The sequence below is a fragment of the Ranitomeya variabilis genome, chromosome 1 (genome assembly GCF_051348905.1).
Source record: "Ranitomeya variabilis isolate aRanVar5 chromosome 1, aRanVar5.hap1, whole genome shotgun sequence".
Taxonomy (NCBI): domain Eukaryota; kingdom Metazoa; phylum Chordata; class Amphibia; order Anura; family Dendrobatidae; genus Ranitomeya; species Ranitomeya variabilis.
This window is the reverse complement of record NC_135232.1, coordinates 926,393,160-926,414,585: the sequence shown is the minus strand read 5'-3', so window position 1 is coordinate 926,414,585 and position 21,426 is coordinate 926,393,160. Positions and strand designations below refer to the sequence as shown.

Sequence of the window (21,426 nt, the reverse complement as noted above, 5' to 3'; positions counted from 1 at the left end):
TAAGTAACAAAATAAGCAAAAATAAGTGTGCACACCCACATGTGAAGGGAAAGAATGTAAGGGTGCTGTTATGGGCTCTGAGAAATCCTGTTACCGGTAAACAACTACGTCTTTCTCCTTACCCCATTGCACCACGAAGAGAATTGCAGAGAATGTAACATTAGGGAGGGACCACCGCTTCCAGACCCCTTCTACCAAAAAAGGTCTGCAGAAGAGGCTAGATCCAACCGATAGTGACTGAATAATGTAGAGGGGGAAGACCACGTAGTGGCTCTACATATTGTTCTATTGAGCCACCGGCTCTTTCTGCCCAGGAGGCTGCCACTGCTCTCGTCGAATGAGCCTTTATAGAAATATGACAGGGTGGTGGTGTCCCTTATCCATCTTGCCTTTAGAAGCTTTTTGCCCCTTTCGAGGACCCTGAAAGTACACAAAGAGAACTATACTTCCTACACTGTCGTGTGTACGATAGGTATTGGATCATGCATCTTCTGAAGTCTAGTGTGCGTAATACTCTCTTCTCTATTCTTGGGATCGGGACAAAAAGAAGGGAGGGATATCTCCTGAGACCTATGGAAACTCGACACCACTTTCGGTAGGTAGGCAGGGTCGGTCTTAAGAATAACCCTATTGTCCAAGATTTGTGTGACGGGTGGGCTGGCTGATAATGCCTGGATGTCACTAACCCTACGAGCTGATGTGAGAGCTACTAGAAGTGATGTTCAATCACTTCTCAGGATTCTCAGTGAAGCCTCTGCCAGAGGTCCAAAATGAGGTTTGGTCAGGGCTGTAAGGACAAAGATTAAATCCCAAGGAGGAGTACTCAGAGGGGATGGGTCTAGACCTGGCCGATGCTTTGATGAACCTGGATATCCACAAATTCCCCACGACTTGAGTTTTTAAAGTACTTGTAGCTAGCCCCTGTTCCAATCCCTTCTGCAGAAATTCCAAGATGGCTGTTTCAGTCCCCACTCACCCTGTCTCAGCTGGGTCCGACTCAGGAAATCTGTGCTGTGATTCTCAATCGATCTTAAGTGGAGTGCAGACAGAGATCCCAAGTTGTCCTTGGCTAACAGGAAAATGGACCTTGCTTGTTCCATTTGTCTGAGAATACTCTTACGTGGTGTCCCTGAAGAGTGTTCAAGACTTCTAGGAGGGCAAACTTCACTGCCAATAGTTCCTTCATGTTTGAGGATACTGATCCTAAGTCCTCTGTCCAGACCCCTATCTGGTCGTTCAGTTGAGCCACCCCCCCCCCCCCCCCCCCAACCAAATTTCCCAATGCAACTCTCTGGTGTGAGCCCAATGAATGGCCGGAATACAGAATGTCATGGAACCTAGGAGGAACATTGTTCTCTGCAAAGTCAGAGGGCAGGTCCCTTGCTCAAGATATCAGAACTACGATTTTCTGAACTTTCTCCGACGGGAGGCAATACTCCTGTTTCTTTGAATCTAGCATGATACCCAGGTATTCCTCGGCAGTTTTGGATTTCCCTAGATTCAAAAGTCAGCCCAAGTTGGTCAAGGAACCCATGACCCTTTCTAATTGGTTCTTGCAATGCTGGGAGGAGTTGCCTATGATCAGAAAATAGTCTAGGTATGGGACAATTAGAAAATCTTGTTCCCTCAAATGTGCCATCACCTCTGCCACTATTTTGGCGAACACCAGTGGAGCTATGGCTAGACTGAATGGGAGGGCCGTGAACTGATAATGTTTTACCACTCCATTTATTAGGATTGCTACCCTGAGGAATTTCTGATGAGTCTCTGTGGATGGGGACGTGATCGTATGTGTCCTTTAGGTCCAGAACAGTCATGAAACAGCCTGGAAACAGCATTTTTACCGATGTCTTTATTGTTTCCATCTTGAAAGTTTGAACTTTCAGTAGCTTGTTCAGTTTCTTTAACTTTATGATCGTTCTGAAAGTTCCATCTGCCTTTTTTCTCAGGAACAGAGGGGAGTAGAATCCTTCGCCTTTTTCCTGGTGAGTTACCTCTTGAAGGACTGCTTTCCCTAACAGACCCAGAACCTCCTGTTCCAAGGCTAGTTGCTTTTGGTTTGAAGATCTCTGGGGTGTCATTGTAAAATTTGGATGGGGAGGTGAGTTGAAGTGAAGTTTTAGACCTGATTTTATCAGGTCCAATATCCAAGAGCTGTTGGATATTCTTTCCCAGGCCGGGAGAAAGAGATAACCTTCCCCCCACCTGGGAAAAACCCTCATTGGGATGACTTCTTGTTGTCATTTTGGGGGGCCTGTTGAACAAGAACCCCTTGGTCTTACTTCTATCTTCCCACTTATCCAGGGGCTTTCTCCAGATATATTTCCTACTCTGAAAGGATTTCTTATAAGTAGGATTGGAGAGGATAGGGAAGCATTTCTTGTTGTCCCTCGCTTTATCCAAAATATCATCAAGTGTAGGACCAAACAAGAAGTTGCCCTCACAGGGGACGGAGCAAAGCCTTGACTTTGTCTGGAGATCTCCTGGCCAACGCTTTAGCTAGAGCGCTCGCCGGGCTGGATTGAAGACGACTGCAGATCTAGCTGCCAGCCTGACCAAGTCCACCAATGCATCCCCCAAGAAAGCAGCAGCTCCTTTCATAATAATAATTATTATTTTTATATAGCGCTAACATATTCCGCAGCGCTTTACAGACATTATCATCGCTGTCCCCAATGGGGCTCACAATCTAAATTCCTTATCAGTATGTCTTTGGAATGTGGGAGGAAACCGGAGTGCCTGGAGGAAACCCACGCAAACACGGAGAGAACATACAAACTCCTTGCAGATGTTGTCCTTGGTGGGATTTGAACCCAGGACTCCAGCACTGCAAGGCTGCAGCGCTAACCACTGAGCCACCTTGCTGCCCCAATTACTGGGATGGAGTCTAACATAGTCTCCCTAGAGCGTTTCTCCCTTAGTTGTGATTCGAGTTGGTCTAGCCAGACACCATCAGTGACCTGGCCGTTTAAGTGGCAGCTACCACAGGTTTTAGCCCTCTCCGGCGGCCTTCCATGAATCCATCAGGAATGTGTCCACCTTTTTGTCCATCCTTCAATACCCCCATGTCCAAGAAGGGAAGGGGAAACAGTTTGGAAGCTTTGGCAATTGCCACATCCAGTTTTGGCGCCTTCTCCCAAAAAGAACAAGCCAGTCATCAAATGGATATTTCCTATTTGGAGATAAAAGGCCCTTTCTCTCTGGTTTCTTGCACTCCTTTTTAATTAGGGATTGGAGTTTCTCATTTCGGGGGAAAGATCTCCTCTTTTTTTGTTCTAGCCTGCTGAACATAATGTCCTGCACTGATCTTTTTGGACCAGGGTCTACTAAGCCCCATAGTGGCCCTGACAAGGCTGCTTCCTCTAAGGGGAAACAGCTACGACTGCTCCTGCTCCCGGATGATGATGATGAATTGGACGTATCAGAGTCCCTCTCTTCATTCTCCGAACTACTAGACCCGGACTCCGGGGACCTGTATCTAGTTTTTCCCCTTATCCTGATGGAACCTAAAGGTATTTTCTACCTGTGATTTTATTAGGGACCGGAGATCAGAGACAAATTTCAAGGTCTCTTCACGGACTGCTTGTTCTGTGTAAGAGTTGCAGAGTCTTTTTTCCCAAGTAGTGGGTAACTCTTCCGTGCAGAGTGCACAGGTCCTGTGTTTAGTCTTGCCCACACTTTTCCTTCCCTGAAGAGAGAAGAGATCAGGGGGCCCTAAATATAAAGTGTAATTTCACGTAGATCACTTACCATTCTGACGGAAGAAAGGATACCGGGTTGGGAGGAGGAACTATTCTTGTAGATGGGTCATCTCTAGTGATGAGCGAGTGTACTCGTTGCTCCGGTGATCTCCGAGTATTTATGACTGCTCGGAGATTTAGTTTTCATTGCGGCAGCTGAATGATTTACAGCTACTACCCAGGCTACATGTGGGGGTTGCCTGGTTGCTAGGGAATCCACACATGTAATCAAGCTGGCTAATAGCTGTAAATCATTTAGCTGCCGTGATGAAAACTAAATCTCCGAGCAGTCATAAATGCTCGTAGGTCACCCGAGCGTGCTTGGGAAAACCCGATCATCGAGTACACGCGCTCATCACTAGTCCTCTCTTACGCTCAACGCCACACTGGAGACCTTCCTGCGCTGGGACGATCTGCCCGACTGCCCACTCTCACTGTTGCCACGCTCCCTGTGATGGGAAGGGGCTTGTTTTAACTCCTGCTTTGACAGCCACTGCTGCGGTGACCGACCATGCAGAGCCTGCAACTCCGAATTCTCCTGATCACTCATGGTTAGGGGGACTGCCAGAGCTCTATTAGAAGCACTTCCTTACAGCTTCCTGCGTTTAAATACGCCCTGGCACAACTGGGGGAGGGATGCGGCACATCCGCAGACAGAAACCGAACCATACACCGATGGACGCGTGCATGCCCCAACTGGATTACCCAGTCATGCATTGCTGCGCCGTGTCATAGGGGCGCGCCTACGCACTAAATCCTGGAAGTGCTGGGCCCTGTCTGCAGAGCCCCGAGGATTTCCGCGGCAGAGAGGATCCTGGGCACGGCGGAGAGGATTCCGGAAGATGCAGCATCCAGCAAGCTTCTTCTCTGCTGCCTCTCCCCGCGCACCCTAAAGGTCCAATGAACCCAGCGGTGGCGCCTCAGGATACCGCGCCAGCCGAGGCAGGGAACCCCCGCTGCCTGGATCAGTCTGGCCGGGCATAGCATCCCACGACGATCCCAGGTATGTTTTTCTTGTAGGTATACCGACTGTAGGTCCCCGCCAAGGACAGGAAACTAACTGATGTGGGAGAGAGGCAGGGCCGGATTGGCCATCTGGCAAATGCCAGAAGGGCCTGTCTGGTCATGGGCCACCTTGTCTGCTATGTTGTTAACAGAATCGGTGTTCTCAAGATACCCATATTATTAAGAGTTGTGATGGAGCACAAAGTCGCTGACTCCATCACTTAACCCAGCAAGCCATGGGAATCATTAGAAATATTGGTTTTGTAGTAAATTTTGCTTTCCTCCATCCAGGGTAATACTAGTAACTAGATGGTGGCCCGATTCTAACGCATCGGGTATTCTAGAATATTCTGACTGACAGAACGTGTTCAGTGAACGTGACTGAACTATGTCGCACTGTGAGTGACTGACTGAACGTGTTCAGTAAAGGTGAGTTAACTACGTCGCGCTGTGAGTGAGGGTTAAATTCCTCGCCAATATCGCTGATTGGTTGTCGCCGGGCGCGACCAATCACGGAAGCGTGGTTCAAATCCCACGCCAATTCACCGCCGGACTGCGCCTGACGCTGATTGGTCGCGGGCGGCTGGCGCGACCAATCAGCGACGTGGGATTTCCGTTACAAACAGACAGGCGATCATATATATACTAGATGGTGGCCCGATTCTAACGCATCGGGTATTCTAGAATATGCATGTCCACGTAGTATATTGCCCAGTCACGTAGTACATTGCCCAGTCACGTAGTACATTGCCCAGTCACGTAGTACATTGCCCAGTCACGTAGTACATTGTCCAGCCACGTACGTAGTATATTGCCCAGCCACGTAGTATATTGCCCAGCGACGTAGTATATTGCCCAGCCACGTACATAGTATATTGGCCAGCGACATAGTATATTGGCCAGCGACATAGTATATTGCCCAGCCACGTACGTAGTATATTGCCCAGCCACGTACGTAGTATATTGCCCAGCCACGTACGTAGTATATTGCCCAGCCACGTACGTAGTATATTGCCCAGCCACGTACGTAGTATATTGGCCAGCCACGTACGTAATATATTGGCCAGCCACGTAGTATATTGCCCAGCCACGTATGTAGTATATTGCCCAGCCACGTATGTAGTATATTGCCCAGCCACGTATGTAGTATATTGCCCAGCCACGTAGTATATTGCCCAGCCACGTAGTATATTGCCCAGCCACGTAGTATATTGCCCAGCCACGTAGTATATTGCCCAGTCACGTAGTATATTGCCCAGTCACGTAGTATATTGCCCAGCCACGTAGTATATTGCCCAGCCACGTAGTATATTGCCCAGCCACGTAGTATATTACCCAGCCACGTAGTATATTGCCCAGCCACGTAGTATATTGCCCAGTCACGTAGTACATTGCCCAGTCACGTAGTACATTGTCCAGCCACGTACGTAGTATATTGCCCAGCCACGTAGTATATTGCCCAGCGACGTAGTATATTGCCCAGCCACGTACGTAGTATATTGGCCAGCGACATAGTATATTGCCCAGCGACATAGTATATTGCCCAGCCACGTACGTAGTATATTGCCCAGCCACGTACGTAGTATATTGCCCAGCCACGATGTAGTATATTGCCCAGCCACGTACGTAGTATATTGCCCAGCCACGTACGTAGTATATTGCCCAGCCACGTACGTAGTATATTGGCCAGCCACGTACGTAGTATATTGGCCAGCCACGTAGTATATTGGCCAGCCACGTAGTATATTGCCCAGCCACGTATGTAGTATATTGCCCAGCCACGTATGTAGTATATTGCCCAGCCACGTAGTATATTGCCCAGCCACGTAGTATATTGCCCAGCCACGTAGTATATTGCCCAGTCACGTAGTATATTGCCCAGTCACGTAGTATATTGCCCAGCCACGTAGTATATTGCCCAGCCACGTAGTATATTGCACAGCGACGGAGTATACAGCACAGAGCCACCGTAGTATACAGACTTAAAAAAAAACAAAAACATATACTCACCCTCCAAAGGCCCGTTGAAGTCCTGGCCTTGTGTGCAGTGCACGCGTCAGCTTCCGGTCCCAGGGTTGGTATGAGCACAGGACCTGTGATGACGTCGCGGTCACATGACCGTGACGTCATGGAAGGTCCTTCTCGCAGGACCTGTGATGACGTCGCGGTCACATGACCGTGACGTCATGGAAGGTCCTTCTCGCATACCATCCTTGGCACCGGAACCTGCCGCTTGCATGGAGTGGCCACAGGAGCGTAGCGAGGAGCTGGAAAGGCGGCGGAAGGTGAGTATATAATGATTTTTTATTTTTTTTAACATTAGATCTTTTTACTATTGATGCTGCATAGGCAGCATGAATAGTAAAAACTTGGTCACACAGGGTTAATAGCGGCGGTAACAGAGTGAGTTACCCGCGGCATAACACGGTCCGTTACCGCTGGCATTAACCTTATGTGAGCGGTGACTGCAGGGGAGTATGGAGCGGGCGCCGGGCACTGACTGCCAGGGAGTAGGGAGGGACTAATCAGACTGTGGCCGTCGCTGATTAGTTGCGGCAGCCATGACAGGCAGCTGGCGAGACCAATAAGCGACTTGGATTCCATGACAGACAGAGGCCGCGACCAATGAATATCCGTGACAGACAGACAGACGGAAGTGACCCTTAGACAATTATATAGTAGATATATATAGATAAATTACATCTGGTGCTTGGGGACGGGGACAGCATGGGCCTGTGTGATTTCAAATGCCAGGGCTGAATTTCAGGTACCGCCCTTTTTATCTGTAGGTTTCCTGTACTTGAAGGGCGGATCCCTTTCTCTGTGGTGCCGTCATGGGGGAAGGAGAAAATATAAAAGTGTCAATAGTTTAATTTTATTAAATTAACTTACGGATGTTGTCCTTAGTGGTAGTTGAATCCAGGACCCCAACATTGCAAAGCAACAGTGCTATCCACTGAGCCACTATGGTGCCCAGCAGCTTAAAGAAAAACAGTTTGAACATTACTGTAGTTTCGGACATTTAGATTCTTTACATTTGTTTTGCTCAGTTTAACAAAAATGGCAAAAGGTATACTTCCTTGCGATTCCTTTTCAGGTTTGCCTAAAAAGTGTAGCATGGTAAACAGTTTCTGTACAGCTGCTACCCTAACAATAAAGAAAAAAAAAGATCTTGCAACACATTTACAAAAGTTATATTGAGCAAGCCTTACCTGTATGCAGGCCCCAAACTTGTCATTACATAAGTTGCAGAGAAGAGCCCAGCGACTGCTGGGAATGTGAGACACCTTAGTAATGGGCTCCATCTTTTCTGGACTGCCAATGCTCACCTAGGATAACAACAAGATATCATTATTACATTACAGTAGCTGGAATAAAACCTTCTCACCAAGATATTTAAAGGGATTGTCCACTATTAGGACAACCCCTTCTTGAACTAAATGTTTGGCCTCAATAAAATAAAAAACCTGTACTCACCTCCCATGCATAGAACATGAAGAGGAAGTCAGATCAGCAGCAGCCCCTGGTTTTCTTTACATATTCAAATACATAGGCGGTGACAGTGATGCCAGTCCTGATTGGGCGCCAGGCACCACGTGTCAAACCGCATGAGAGTCCCGGGACCGCTAGTGCTGACACTGGTAGGACAGCACCAGCACTGGAAGGGAGTAGAGGTTTTTCTATTTTATTTTATCGGGGCCAAACATTTAGTTAACCCCTTCACCCCCAAGGGTGGTTTGCACGTTAATGACCGGGCCAATTTTTACAATTCTGACCACTGTCCCTTTATGAGGTTATAACTCTGGAACGCTTCAACGGATCTTGGCGATTCTGACACTGTTTTCTCGTGACATACTGTACTTCATGATAGTGGTAAAATTTCTTCGATATAACTTGTGTTTATTTGTGAAAAAAACGGAAATTTGGCGAAAATTTTGAAAATTTCGCAATTTTCCAACTTTGAATTTTTATGCCCTTAAATCACAGAGATATGTCACACAAAATACTTAATAGGTAACATTTCCCACATGTCTACTTTACATCAGCACAATTTAGGAACCAAAATTTTTTTTTGTTAGGGAGTTATAAGGGTTAAAAGTTGACCAATTTCTCATTTTTACAACACCATTTTTATTTTAGGGACCACATCTCATTTGAAGTCATTTTGAGGGGTCTATATGACAGAAAATACCCAAGTGTGACACCATTCTAAAAACTGCACCCCTCAGGTGCTCAAAACCACATTCAAGAAATTTATTAACCCTTCAGGTGTTTAACAAGAATTTTTGGAATGTTTAAATAAAAATTAACATTTAAATTTTTTTTACACAAAATTTCAGCTCCAATTTGTTTTATTTTACCAAGGGTAACAGGAGAAAATGGACCCCAAAAGTTGTTGTACAATTTGTGCTGAGTACGCTGATACCCCATATGTGGGGGTAAACCACTGTTTGGGCGCACCGCAGAGCTCGGAAGGGAAGGAGCGCCATTTGACTTTTCAATGCAAAAGTGACTGGAATTGAGATGGAACGCCATGTTGCGTTTGGAGAGCCCCTGATGTGCCTAAACATTGAAACCCCCCACAAGTGACACCATTTTGGAAAGTAGACCCCCTAAGGAACTCATCTAGATGTGTGGTGAGCACTTTGACCCACCAAGTGCTTAACAGAAGTTTATAATGCAGAGCCGTAAAAATAAAAAATCATATTTTTTCACAAAAATTATCTTTTTGCCCCCATTTTTTTATTTTCCCAAGGGTAAGAGAAGAAATTAGACCACAAAAGTTGTTGTACAATTTGTCCCGAGTACGACGATACCCCATATGTGGGGGTAAACCACAGTTTGGGCGCATAGCAGAGCTCAGAAGGGTAGGAGCGCCATTTTACTTTTCAATGCAAAATTGACTGGAATTAAGATGGGACGCCATGTCGCATTTGGAGAGCCCCTGATGTGCCTAAACATTAAACCCCCCACAAGTGACACCATTTTGGAAAGTAGGCCCCCTAAGGAACTTATCTAGATGTGTTTTGAGAGCTTTGATCCCCCAAGTGTTTCACTACAGTTTATAACGCAGAGCCGTGAAAACAAAAAATATTTTTTTTTCCACAAAAATTATTTTTCAGCCCCCAGTTTTGTATTTTCCCAAGGGTAACAGGATAACTTGGACCCCAAAAGCTGTTGTCCAATTTGTCCTGAGTACGCTGATACCCCATATGTGGGGGGGAACCACTGTTTGGGCGCATGGCAGAGCTCGGAAGGGAAGGAGCACCATTTGGAATGCAGACTTAGATGGATTGGTCTGCAGGCTTCACGTTGCATTTGCAGAGCCCCTGATGTACCCAAACAGTAGAAACCCCCAAAATTGACCCCATATTGGAAACTAGACCTCCCAAGGAACTTATCTAGATGTGTTGTGAGAACTTTGAACCCCCAAGTGTTTCACTACAGTTTACAATGCAGAGCCGTGAAAATAAAAAATCCTTTTTTTTCCCACAAAAATGATTTTTAGCCCCCCAAATTTATATTTTCCCAAGGGTAACAAGAGAACTTGGACCCCAAAAGTTGTTGTCCAATTTGTCCCGAGTACGCTGATGCCCCATATGTTGGGGTAAACCCCTGTTTGGGCGCACAGGAAAGCTCGGAAGGGAAGGAGCACTGTTTTACTTTTTCAATGCAGAATTGGCTGGAATTGAGATCGGACGCCATGTCGCGTTTGGAGAGCCCCTGATGTGCCTAACACCCCAATTCTAACTGAAACCCTAATCCAAACACACCCCTAACTCTAATCCCAACGGTAACCCTAACCCTGACACACCCCTAACTCTAATCCCAACCCTAATTCCAACCGTAAATGTAATCCAAACCCTAACCCTAACTTTAGCCCCAACCCTAACCCTATCTTTAGCCCCAACCCTAACCCTAGCCCTAGTCCCAACCCTAGCCCTAACCCTAGCCCTAACGGGAAAATGGAAAATACATTTTTTTTTATTTTATTATTTTTCCCTAACTAAGGGGGTGATGAAGGGGGGTTTGATTTAGTTTTATAGCATTTTTTATAGCAGATTTTTATGATTTTCAGCCGTCACACACTAAGAGACGCTTTTTATAGCAAAAAAGTTTTTGCGTCTCCACATTTTGAGACCTATAATTTTTCCATATTTTGGTTCACAAAGTTCACAGAGTCATGTGAGGTCTTGATTTTTGCGGGACGAGTTGATGTTTTTAATGGTAACATTTTCGGACACGTGACGGTTTTTGATCGCTTTTTATTCTGATTTTTGTGAGGCAGAATGACAAAAAACCAGCTATTCATGAATTTCTTTTGGGGGAGGCGTTTATACCGTTCCACGTTTGGTAAAATTGATAAAGCAGTTTTATTCTTCGGTTCAGTACGATTACAGCGATACATCATTTATATATTTTTTTAATGTTTTGGCGCTTTTATACGATAAAAACTATTTTATAGAATAAATAATTATTTGGGCATCGCTTTATTCTGAGGACTATAACTTTTTTATTTTTTCGCTGATGATGCTGTATTGCAGCTCGTTTTTTGCGGGACAAGATGACGTTTTCAGCAGTACCATGGTTATTTATATCCGTCTTTTCATCACGTGTTATTCCACTTTTTGTTCGGCGGTATGATAATAAAGCGTTGTTTTTTGCCTCGTTTTTGCATAGCACTGTCAGATCACCGATCTGACTTAGAGCACTGCAGGCTTACCAGCGCCTGCTCTGAGCAGGCACTCGGTAAGCCACCTCCCTCCCTGCAGGACCCGCATGCCGTGGCCATCTTGGATCCGGGACCTGCAGTAAGGAAGGAGGTAGAAGACCCTCAGAGCAACGCGATCACAACGCGTTGCTCCGGGGGTCTCAGGGAAGCACGCAGGGAGCCCCCTCCCTGCGCGATGCTTCCCTGTACCGCCAGCACACCGCGATCATGTTTGATCGCGGTGTGCCGGGGGTTAATGTGCCGGGGGCGGTCCGTGACCGCTCCTGGCACATAGTGCCGGATGTCAGCTGCGATAGTCAGCTGACACCCGGCCGCGATCGGCCGTGCTTCCCCCGTGAGCGCCGCCGATCGCGCTGGACGTACTATCCCGTCGGTGGTCATACGGGCCCACCCCACCTCGACGGGACAGTACGTCCAATGTCAGAAAGGGGTTAAAGAAGGGGGTTATCACTAGTGGACAACTGCTTTAAAAAGAAGCAAATACATAAATAAGAACAAAAAAAATGCTAGAGAGAAATTAGCATTTGTTCACATCTTGGTAAATTCTTACATTCAGGTAATATGAAAATAAGAAATGTTCCCAGTGTCAATTTTTTTTTTTCTTCTTTAATAGAAGCCAGTGGCAGACATACATTCATTCTCAACAATAAAATGCAGCAACAAGAAGGCAAAGTCATTGGATTATAGAAATTACAGTACTGAGAGAGATATTTTAATGAAGTGTAAATGGTGAAAAAAATGTTTTCAAAATATTTCGATTTAGTCAGTATAAAGCATGAGAACCATTTTTTCAAGTGTCCTACATGTGTTTTTCAACACGACAATGCAAGACTGTATATGTTGATTGTGAGCAACCTGCTTGGTTTCAACATGCCATTGTGTCCTGTTCCAAGACATGTGTCTCATCAAGCATATATAGGTTGTCATTAGCTGGTAAAAGGAGGTGCCAGCAGTGGATTATGCTGATTAGAGTGCCCAACTGCATTTAGCGAGAATAATCACTTATCAGACCACTAATAACCTCACTGATAGCAGCCAAGATGTGCGAGTGCGTGTATTTCTGTGCTCACTCTCAATATTGAATAAACAGATGTTTTAAACATTTTGTTTCCATTTTTTCATAATTTGCATATCACTAACATGTCTATCCCTCCTGTGATTTTCATAATTCTATGACTTTTCTTTCTAGGTACAATATAATATAGCTAAGCTTGATCTACTGCAATAAGTCAGATTCAAATATTTACAGTCGCACTTGAAAAACACGGTACTTGAATAGTGTCCAAATATCTACAGAAGATATTGTTATCAAGTCAATAAAAATGACAGCCTTTACTTAGAGAATAACAGTAATACCTCAGGAATCCACAGAGCACAGCTGACATGGACCCACTTGGTGCCACTGCGTGTGGGCTTCATAGCCCCTCCTTTCTTCGGACACAATAAGCACTTCGGCTGTACCCCTAAGGCACAGGTCCGGCACAGCCAACTTCCTTCTGGCACTTTCAATATGCCATAACATGCCTGAAACCAAGCGAAGAGAGAATCATTAGCCTGCAGAATAGAACATATCTATACATTTAGAGATACAGATACGATTTTTGACAAATACATTTATTTACTGTGGCATTTACGTAGAACAAGCAATAAAAAAACTAAAACATTACACTTAGGGGAAAAAGAAGCTTTTAAAAAAAAAAATTAAATTCACTTCCTTTGTCCTATTAACAATAAAGAAATAAAAAATAAAACATTTGGTATTGCGATGTCCGTAAAAGTCTGAACTATCAAAATCTAAAGTTAAAAAGAAAAACATCGAAATTGTGATTCTTCGGTTACCACATCTCTGCCAAAATAACAAAATGAAAAGCGATCAAAACATGCCATCAAAATGATATCAATAAAAAAGTCTTCTCGCCATGCAAAAGACCAAGACCTCAAACAGCGTCATCGACAAAAACAAACAAACAAACAAAAAGTAGGTCTCAGAAAATGTAAATAAACAAACAGAAAACTATATACCGTAGTTTGGTATTGTGGTAATTGTGCTGATCTGGAGTATCATATTGCTTGGCCATTTTTTACAGAATGATCAACGGTGTCGTAAAAAAAAAAGAAAGAAAAAACAAAAGTGGAATTTTGTTCCCTTTTCAGGACACTGAAAGGTAAATGAATGGCATAATTAAAAAATAATGCTATTCATTAACCCCTTGGCAACATATTCAGTAATAATACTTCCACGTGTCCTGGTACTTATTGACGGGGGACAGATTATTACGTCCACGTGATCGTGTATACAAGCTGTGTGCGCGATCGCTGCCGGGTATCAGCTGACACCTGTCACGGAGTGCCAGGAGCAAAAAAAAATGATAGTCCCATAGTGGGACAAAGTCAAAAATTTATATATTTATATATAGTAAGTGAACACCGTAAAAAAATAAAAAGCAAGGCAAAAAAAAACCTATGCTTTATCATCATACCATATCCACCTCTCGTGTCTCCCCTTTTCCTCATAGTTTGTAAGCTTGCGAGCAGGGCCCTGATTCCTCCTGGTATCTATTTTGAACTGTGATTTCTGTTATGCTGTAATGTCTATTGTCTGTACAAGTCCCCTCTATAAGTTGTAAAGCGCTGCGGAATATGTTGGCGCTATATAAATAAAAATTATTATTATTATTATCATACCACTGAAGAAAAAGTGGAATAAAACGCGATAAAGAATATACATAACCATGGTACCACTGAAAACATCATCTTGGCCCGCAACAAGCAACCAATCATACAGCTCCATCAGCAGAAAAATAAAAGTTATAGCCCTCAGAATAAAGCGATGCAAAAATAATTAAAAATAAAAAACCTATTTTATAGAAAAAATAATTAATGTGTTAAAGCGCCTAAACAAAAAACCCCCCAAAACAACTATATGAGGTATCGCTGCAATAGTAGTGACCCGAAGAATAAAACGGCCTTATCAATTTTACCACGCACTGAATGATATACCCCCCCCCCACCCACCCAACAACAAAAAATCCTGAATTACTGGTTTTTGTACATTCTGCCTTCCAAAAATCGGCCACGTTCAGTAGAAGTTGTGGGACGAATTACGGTGCTGTTTTTACCCACTTCTCGTGTGAAAATGTAAAATCTGGGGCAAAACTAAATTTTGGGGGTAAAAATGTAGTTATTTTTTCCTCTCTGCCCAATAGTATAAAATTCTGTGACCCACCTTTGGTGTCAATATGCTCACTGCACCCCTAGATTAATTCATCGAGGGATGTAGTTTGTAAAATGGGGTCTCTTATGGGGGGTTCTGTTGTTCTGGCACCTCATGGACTCTCCCAGTGGGTCATGGCACCTGCAACCCATAACTGTAAAATCTGGCGCTCCTAGCCTTCTGAGCTTTGCCCTGTTCCCACTATTTAGGCACATCAGGGGCTCTCCAAACAGGACATGACATCCGCTAACTATTCCAGGAAATTTTACGTTCAAAAAGTCAAATGACACTCCTTCCCTTCCATGCGCTCAAACAGTAGTTTCCTTCTTCATATGGTGTACTGGCGTACTCAGGAGAAATTACACAACAAATTTTGGGGTCCATTTTTTCCTGTTAGGCTATGTGCACACGCTGCGGATCTGCAGCGTTTCCACAGCTGCGGGTGCGCAGCAGTTTCCCATGCGTTTACAGTACAATGTAAACCTATGGGAAACGCAATCCGCAGTGCACATGCTGCGGAAAAAAACGCCCGGAAACGCAGTGGTTTATATTCCGCAGCATGTCAATTATTTGTGCGGAATCCACAGCGGTTTTACATCTGCTCCATAATAGAAAAATAAAGGGGTAAAACCGCAGTGGAATCCGCACAAAAACCGCAGTAAATCCGCAGGAAAAACGCAGTGTTTTTGCCCTGCGGATTTATCAAATCCGTTGCAGAAAAATCCACAGTGGACCATTCTACGTGTGCACACACCCTTACCCTTGTCAAAATAAATAAAATTGGATTGAAGGTAATTTTTATGTGAAAAAAGTTAGAATGTTATTTTTTTTCACATTCCAAAAATTCCTGCGAAGCACCTGAACGGTTAATAAACTTCTTGAATGTGGTTTTGAGCACCTTGAGGGGTGCAGTTTTTAGAATGGTGTCACTTTTGGGTCTTTTCTATCTAAAAATCACTCATCAACTTTTAACCCTTACAACTTCTTAAAAACTATTTTGGTTCCCAAATTGTGCTGATGTAAAGTAATTGCTGGTGCAGGGAGATCAGAGCCCTGAAGGGAACAGTCGCCCCTAGTATAGCTCAAGCATGGCATCCCACGTCGCAGGAGAGGATACGAGGAGGCGACACTCGCCGTGCTCGCCTGTTGTTGGTTGGGGGAGATCGGCCCCTTGAAAGGGTACGTCGCCCCAGTCTTCCTGGTGGAAAAAGGTTTAAAAAATGAAAAGTTGAAAAATAAAAATAAAATAAAAAAGTATGGTCTGAATAGCAGACCCCAGGGTGCCTCCTACGGACACCAAGCATGAACTGGTTCTGTCTGGAGCCAGTGGGTGGTGTATATGGCAGGGGAGGAGCTAACCTTTTTTATATTCACTTAGTGGCAGCAGCATACACCCACGGTCCTGTGTCCCCCAATATAGCGAAGGAGAAATGTTACTCATTAACTATTTTGTCTGACATATTCTCTGTGATTTAGGCTACTTTCACACTAGCGTCGGTACGGGTCTGTCGCTAAGCATCGGGCCGACGTACGTTCTGAAATTTGTGCCTGACGTGGGAAGCGGATGCAGTTTTTCAAGGCATCCGCTGCCCATTCTGAAGTCCGGGGAGGAGTTCCGGCCGCGCATGCTCGGTAGAAAATGGCGGACGCAACATACAAAAAAAGTTCCCTTGAACGTTTTTTCATGCCGACGGTCCGCCAAAACACGACGGATCTGTTGCACGACGGACGCGATGTGTAGCCATCCGTCGCTAATATAAGTCTATGGGAAAAACGCATCCTTCGGGCACATTTGCAGGATCCGTTTTTTGCCCAAAATGACGGATTGCTAAAAACTCAAGTGTAAAAGTAGCCTAAAGGATATGAAAATTCAAAGTTGGAAAATTGCAAAATTTGACAAATTTCCATTTTTTTTTTAACAAATAAACGCAAGTCATAGCAAAGAAGTTTTACCACTATCATGAAGTACAATATGTCACAAAAAAACCAGTCTCAGAATCACCGGGATCCATTGAAGCGTTCAAGAGTTATAACCACAAAGTGACAGTGGTCAGAATTGTAAAAATTGGCCTGGTCATTAACGTGCATTAACCGGGTTTAGAAAAAAAAAAAAGCCCTTATACAGCCATGTCGAAAAATAACAAAAGTTATCGCTACTGGACGAAGGTTAGGGAAAAAAGAAAAGCACAATGACAGATGATGTGAAGTTGTTGCCTCAATGGGACCGAGCGGCCTGGGAGGAACCCTGGTGGGTGGTTTTCATATCATGGCTGATCGATGTATTGTGATTAGTGATGAGCGGGTGTGCTCGGATAAGGTGTTATATGAGCATGTTCATGTGTTAATAGAGTATCTTCGGCGTGCTCCAATACGATGTTTGAGTTGCCGTGTTCGACAGCCACAACACATGCAGGGATAGCCTGTTTGCTAGGCATGTGTTGTGGCTGTAGAAGACATATAAATATGTGCTTGTACAGCCATACCCAAATTGATGGTTTTAATTCTTGAAGTACAAGTTCATTATTCAGGTTCCTGGTAAGTTAATTACGTCCTCACATTTCATGGAAAATCTGTTTGGCTTTAACCATACGGCAGTGATGTCAGACCTCCATTCCGCCTCTTCACCACGGCATGAAGCATGTACTGGACAGGCCTGTCATCCCTCACGTGATGTATAAACTGCATGTTCGCGGTGTACACCATGTGACGCATAATACCCCGAGGGGGACTAGTCTGTTGGCGGCTTATACCCCATAACCACAGAGGCCTCAGATCATCTTGTGCCACGTCAGACAACCTGGCAATCTTCTGTATTTTGGGGCTTTTGCATTTTTTTCCTCCCATTCTTCCCAAGAGCCAGAACTTGTTTATTTTTGGTCCACAAAGACGTGTGAGGGCTTGTTTTCTGTCCCACAAGTTAAGAGTTTTAAATGACTATTCATTTTACCACATAATGCACCCGAAAAAAAAAAAAAAGAAGTTTCCAAGTTCAGCAATAAAAAAGATAAAATAGAATACACATCTGCAGTTGTTTCTTTTTTAGTTTTGTTTTCACAGCATTCATCAGGAGGTAGCAATGACCAGACAAAAGGATTACAGCGATATCCAAAAAGAACTATACACTTTTTCGATTTTATTTTAAGCAGACAAAAAAAAATTAAAATAATCATCCACTTATTTCGCCATTTTCTGAGACACGCAACATTTTTCAGCTGATGGAGCAGGAGGAGGATGTGTATCGCATGGCGAGCTGACATTTTTAATCGATTTCATTTTGAAGTAAATACTAAATTTTAATAGCTTATTGCATTTCTTTTGCGATGTGCCAACCAACATAACGAATTCAGTCATTAATCAGGTAACTTAATTTTAATCAGACTTTTATGGACACCGATACAAAATATGCTATTCCCCCTATTTTAAAAGGGGGAGATTGCAATTTTTCTGATTGTTAGTGAATACTGATATTTGTTTATTTATCAAGCACATAAATCATCATACCCCATACTGAACGATTGACAGGTCTTTATATACATGGCTTGTCAATACTCAGCTCAAGCTTAACAGAAAAACTGCTGCCCAATTAGCGCCAATCATTACCATGCTAGAAACTGAAAAGGTGATGTGACAATACTCGTCAGTTGCAGTTGGCCACCCCCTATAAAAGGTAACAAGTGAAAGGAAATCTGTCAGCAGGTTTTTGCTACCTTATCTGAGAACAACATGATGTAGAGAAAAAGACCCTGAATCCAACGATGTATCACTTAGATTACGGGGTGCAGCCGTTGTGACACTTTTTAGATTTAGAATGCAGCAGAGCTCAGGACGCTAACCCCGCCCACACCAGGCTCTCAAAGTCCATAGATAGTGAGCTGCTTATCACAGGAGGGGGCGTGCCAGACACACTACTCTAGTCAAGCAATGGTAAGTTCCCGCTACTAAAACAATTACATGTACTCAGAGAGGCATCACTGAAATCGATGTTTTAACCCCTACAGAATTCTGTCTTCAGATTACATACCTGCTGACAGTTTCCCTTTAATGCATTATACAGTCTATAAGACCAGAACACATGGCTGATATACCTACCTGATGTACACAAATGTTACATTTATCACAGAAGACCATTTCATTGCCATCTTCTCCATCTGGGGACTGGCAAACATCGCATACGACATCCTCATCATATTCTATTCCAAGGCCTTCCTCAGTCTCGATGGCATGGTTCATATTGTCATAACACCTCTGTTCAAACTCCTCCATTACTCGCTCCATGACGTATTCATCCAGTTGTGGCATACCTACAAATCAACAAAGTAAGGATGAGCTCTCATTGGGCACTATGAAGGTATGGGAAGACCACCATTGTGATGCAGGCTTCATTATAACAAATGAGGCCGGAGGCACAGAACGGCGTGTAATGCTATTCTTCCTATCAGAATGACAAACCCCACTGGAATCTGCTGTGAGAAGAATCCTCCAGTTTTGAGTCTTGCACTAGAATTGGAAACCACAATTCAGATATTAAGAGACTTAAAGGGAACCTGTCACCCCCCCCCCCCCCAGGCGTTTGTAACTAAAAGAGCCACCTTGTGCAGCACTAATGCTGCATTCTGACAAGGTGGCTCTTTTAGTTATGCTCCCTGCACACGCAGAAATAAACGCTTATAAAATGTGCCCCCTTATACCGTGAAATCATCCCGGGGCGGGTCTTTCCCCCCTAATCAGACGCAGCACAGCCGTCACTCTGGAGCTGTGCGTGCCGAGCGCCGCCTCCCCTTGCTTCATTAGCGTCCCTGGTGCCTGCATAACTAAAGGAGCACAAGGTGGCTCTTTTCTTTTAGTTACACCTGAGGGGGGTGACGGAAATACCCCTCATGTTACCAACTCATATTCAGGGCCAAGGCCAGTGTCACTACCCGATGCACTTGGGCAAGTGCCGGGGACTGAGCAAGCAGGGGGCCCACTCGCTGTTGGGGGTACCAGCTCCCTATGGGGCCCATGAGTCGGGGGGAGCCCGATGCAATGGTTAGGCCGAGAGGTTGGTCCTAACTATGTGCTCTTACATGCTGCTAGAAAAGGCAGCATCAGAGAAATGAAGAGGCACTGATCCAGGCAGCTTCTGAGCAAACCCTAAGGGTATGTGCACACGTTGTGGAAAGGGGTGCAGATTTTTCCGCACTGATTTTGGTAAATCCGCTGCAGATCCGCAGCAAAATCCGCAACGTGTGTACATACCTTAAATCAAGAAGTGCACCCTCCATGCCTAGGAAACAAGCTACTACTTATACAGGCCAGAGGTGACTGGCTACCAAAGCAACAATCAGCATAATACGGAAAATCCTTGTGTAATGGAGAATGGAGAAGATTTTAAACAAGCGATAAATTGCAAAGTTGCTTATTTTTGCAAGTCCATTGCAATCTTACCCATTTAACAAGATGAAACAATCATTTTAGTAAGAAAAACTAATCCCGCATGACACTTTTACATTTCTGAGACTGCGGATTCGAATAGAACTTTGGTCATTTCAGAACTTCAGTAAAAGAAATCTCGGGGTCATGAGATCTATGCTTGTAATTAAGCCCTTTTTTCTTAGAAATCAGTGATTCGAAATTACGGTACAAGCTTTTCTAATTTTTATTAGGAATATTCGTGAATTGTTATTTTCCTTTTTAAATGGAAGACATCACATAATGGACTCAGGCTGAAACGAGACAATCCAATTCTGGCCTTTACCAGCTCTGTACAGGAGATCCTGGCTTCCGCCTATATAACAACTGATCGGTTACAATTACCCATGTCTTTGAATTCTTCATTAATCATCTCCAGCCAAGCGACATCCATCTCATTTAGGTCATAGCGACAAACACCATCTGCGAGGGTGTGGATATCAACGTATCCCAGCTCAGGAGGATCTGACCCCGAAGAATGGATGTACTTTCGAGGTCTAGTGTATGTGACCACCTTGTCTGTCTCTGCAATAGCCCTAGAAAAAATAAACAGATATAGAATAGAGATTAAGCCCCAGTATCAAAGTATTACTGATCATTTTTATAAACGTCTCATTAATCCCTTAGTGACGGAGCCAAATTTTTTAAATCTGACCAGTGTCAATTTATGTGGCAATAACTCTGGAACGCTTCAACAAATCCCACTGATTTTTAGACTGTTTTTTCGACACATTATACTTTATGATAATGGTAAATTTAGGCTGATATGTTTTGTGTTTATTTATAAAAAAATATATCAGAAATTTCAGAAAAATGTAAAAAAAAAATAAGCAATTTTCAAACTTTGAATGATTATCCCTTTAATCCAGATAGTCATACCACAGCAAACCATTAATAAATAACATTTCCCATATGCTTGCCTTACATCAGCATCATTTATAAAATGTTCTTTCATTTTGTTAGCATTGTAGGAGGTTTAAAAATTGTAGCAGTCATTTTTCAAGGAAATTTACTAAATTTTTTAAGGACTTATCCATGTTTGAAGTGACTTGAGGGGTCCTATATATTAGGAAACTCCCAAAAGTGATACAGTTTTAGAAACAGCACCCCCTGACATATTGAAAACTGCAGTCAGGTAGTTTATTAACCCTTCAGGTGATTTTCAGGAATGAATGCAAAGTGGCATGACAAATGAAAATGTGTATTTTTACTACCTAAATGCCTCACTTCTGAACAGATTACTATAGCTGGCAGACTAAGGCCACTATTTGGTCCTGAATTGC

At 43.9% G+C, this 21,426-nt stretch overlaps 1 protein-coding gene across 4 annotated transcripts in view; it reads right to left on the bottom strand.

Moving 5' to 3' along the window:
- The window catches only part of JADE1 (jade family PHD finger 1), a 145,022-nt gene that overhangs the window by 30,317 nt on the left and 93,279 nt on the right, over positions 1-21,426 (bottom strand). For all 4 annotated transcript variants that reach the window (XM_077279133.1, XM_077279135.1, XM_077279134.1 and 1 more), the window contains exons 5-8: positions 20,489-20,679; positions 18,782-18,993; positions 12,835-13,002; positions 7,958-8,074 (exon numbers count right to left, since the gene is read on the bottom strand). In XM_077279133.1, coding sequence (XP_077135248.1) covers positions 7,958-8,074; positions 12,835-13,002; positions 18,782-18,993; positions 20,489-20,679 — 688 coding nt within the window. The remainder of the gene's footprint in view (positions 1-7,957; positions 8,075-12,834; positions 13,003-18,781; positions 18,994-20,488; positions 20,680-21,426) is intronic.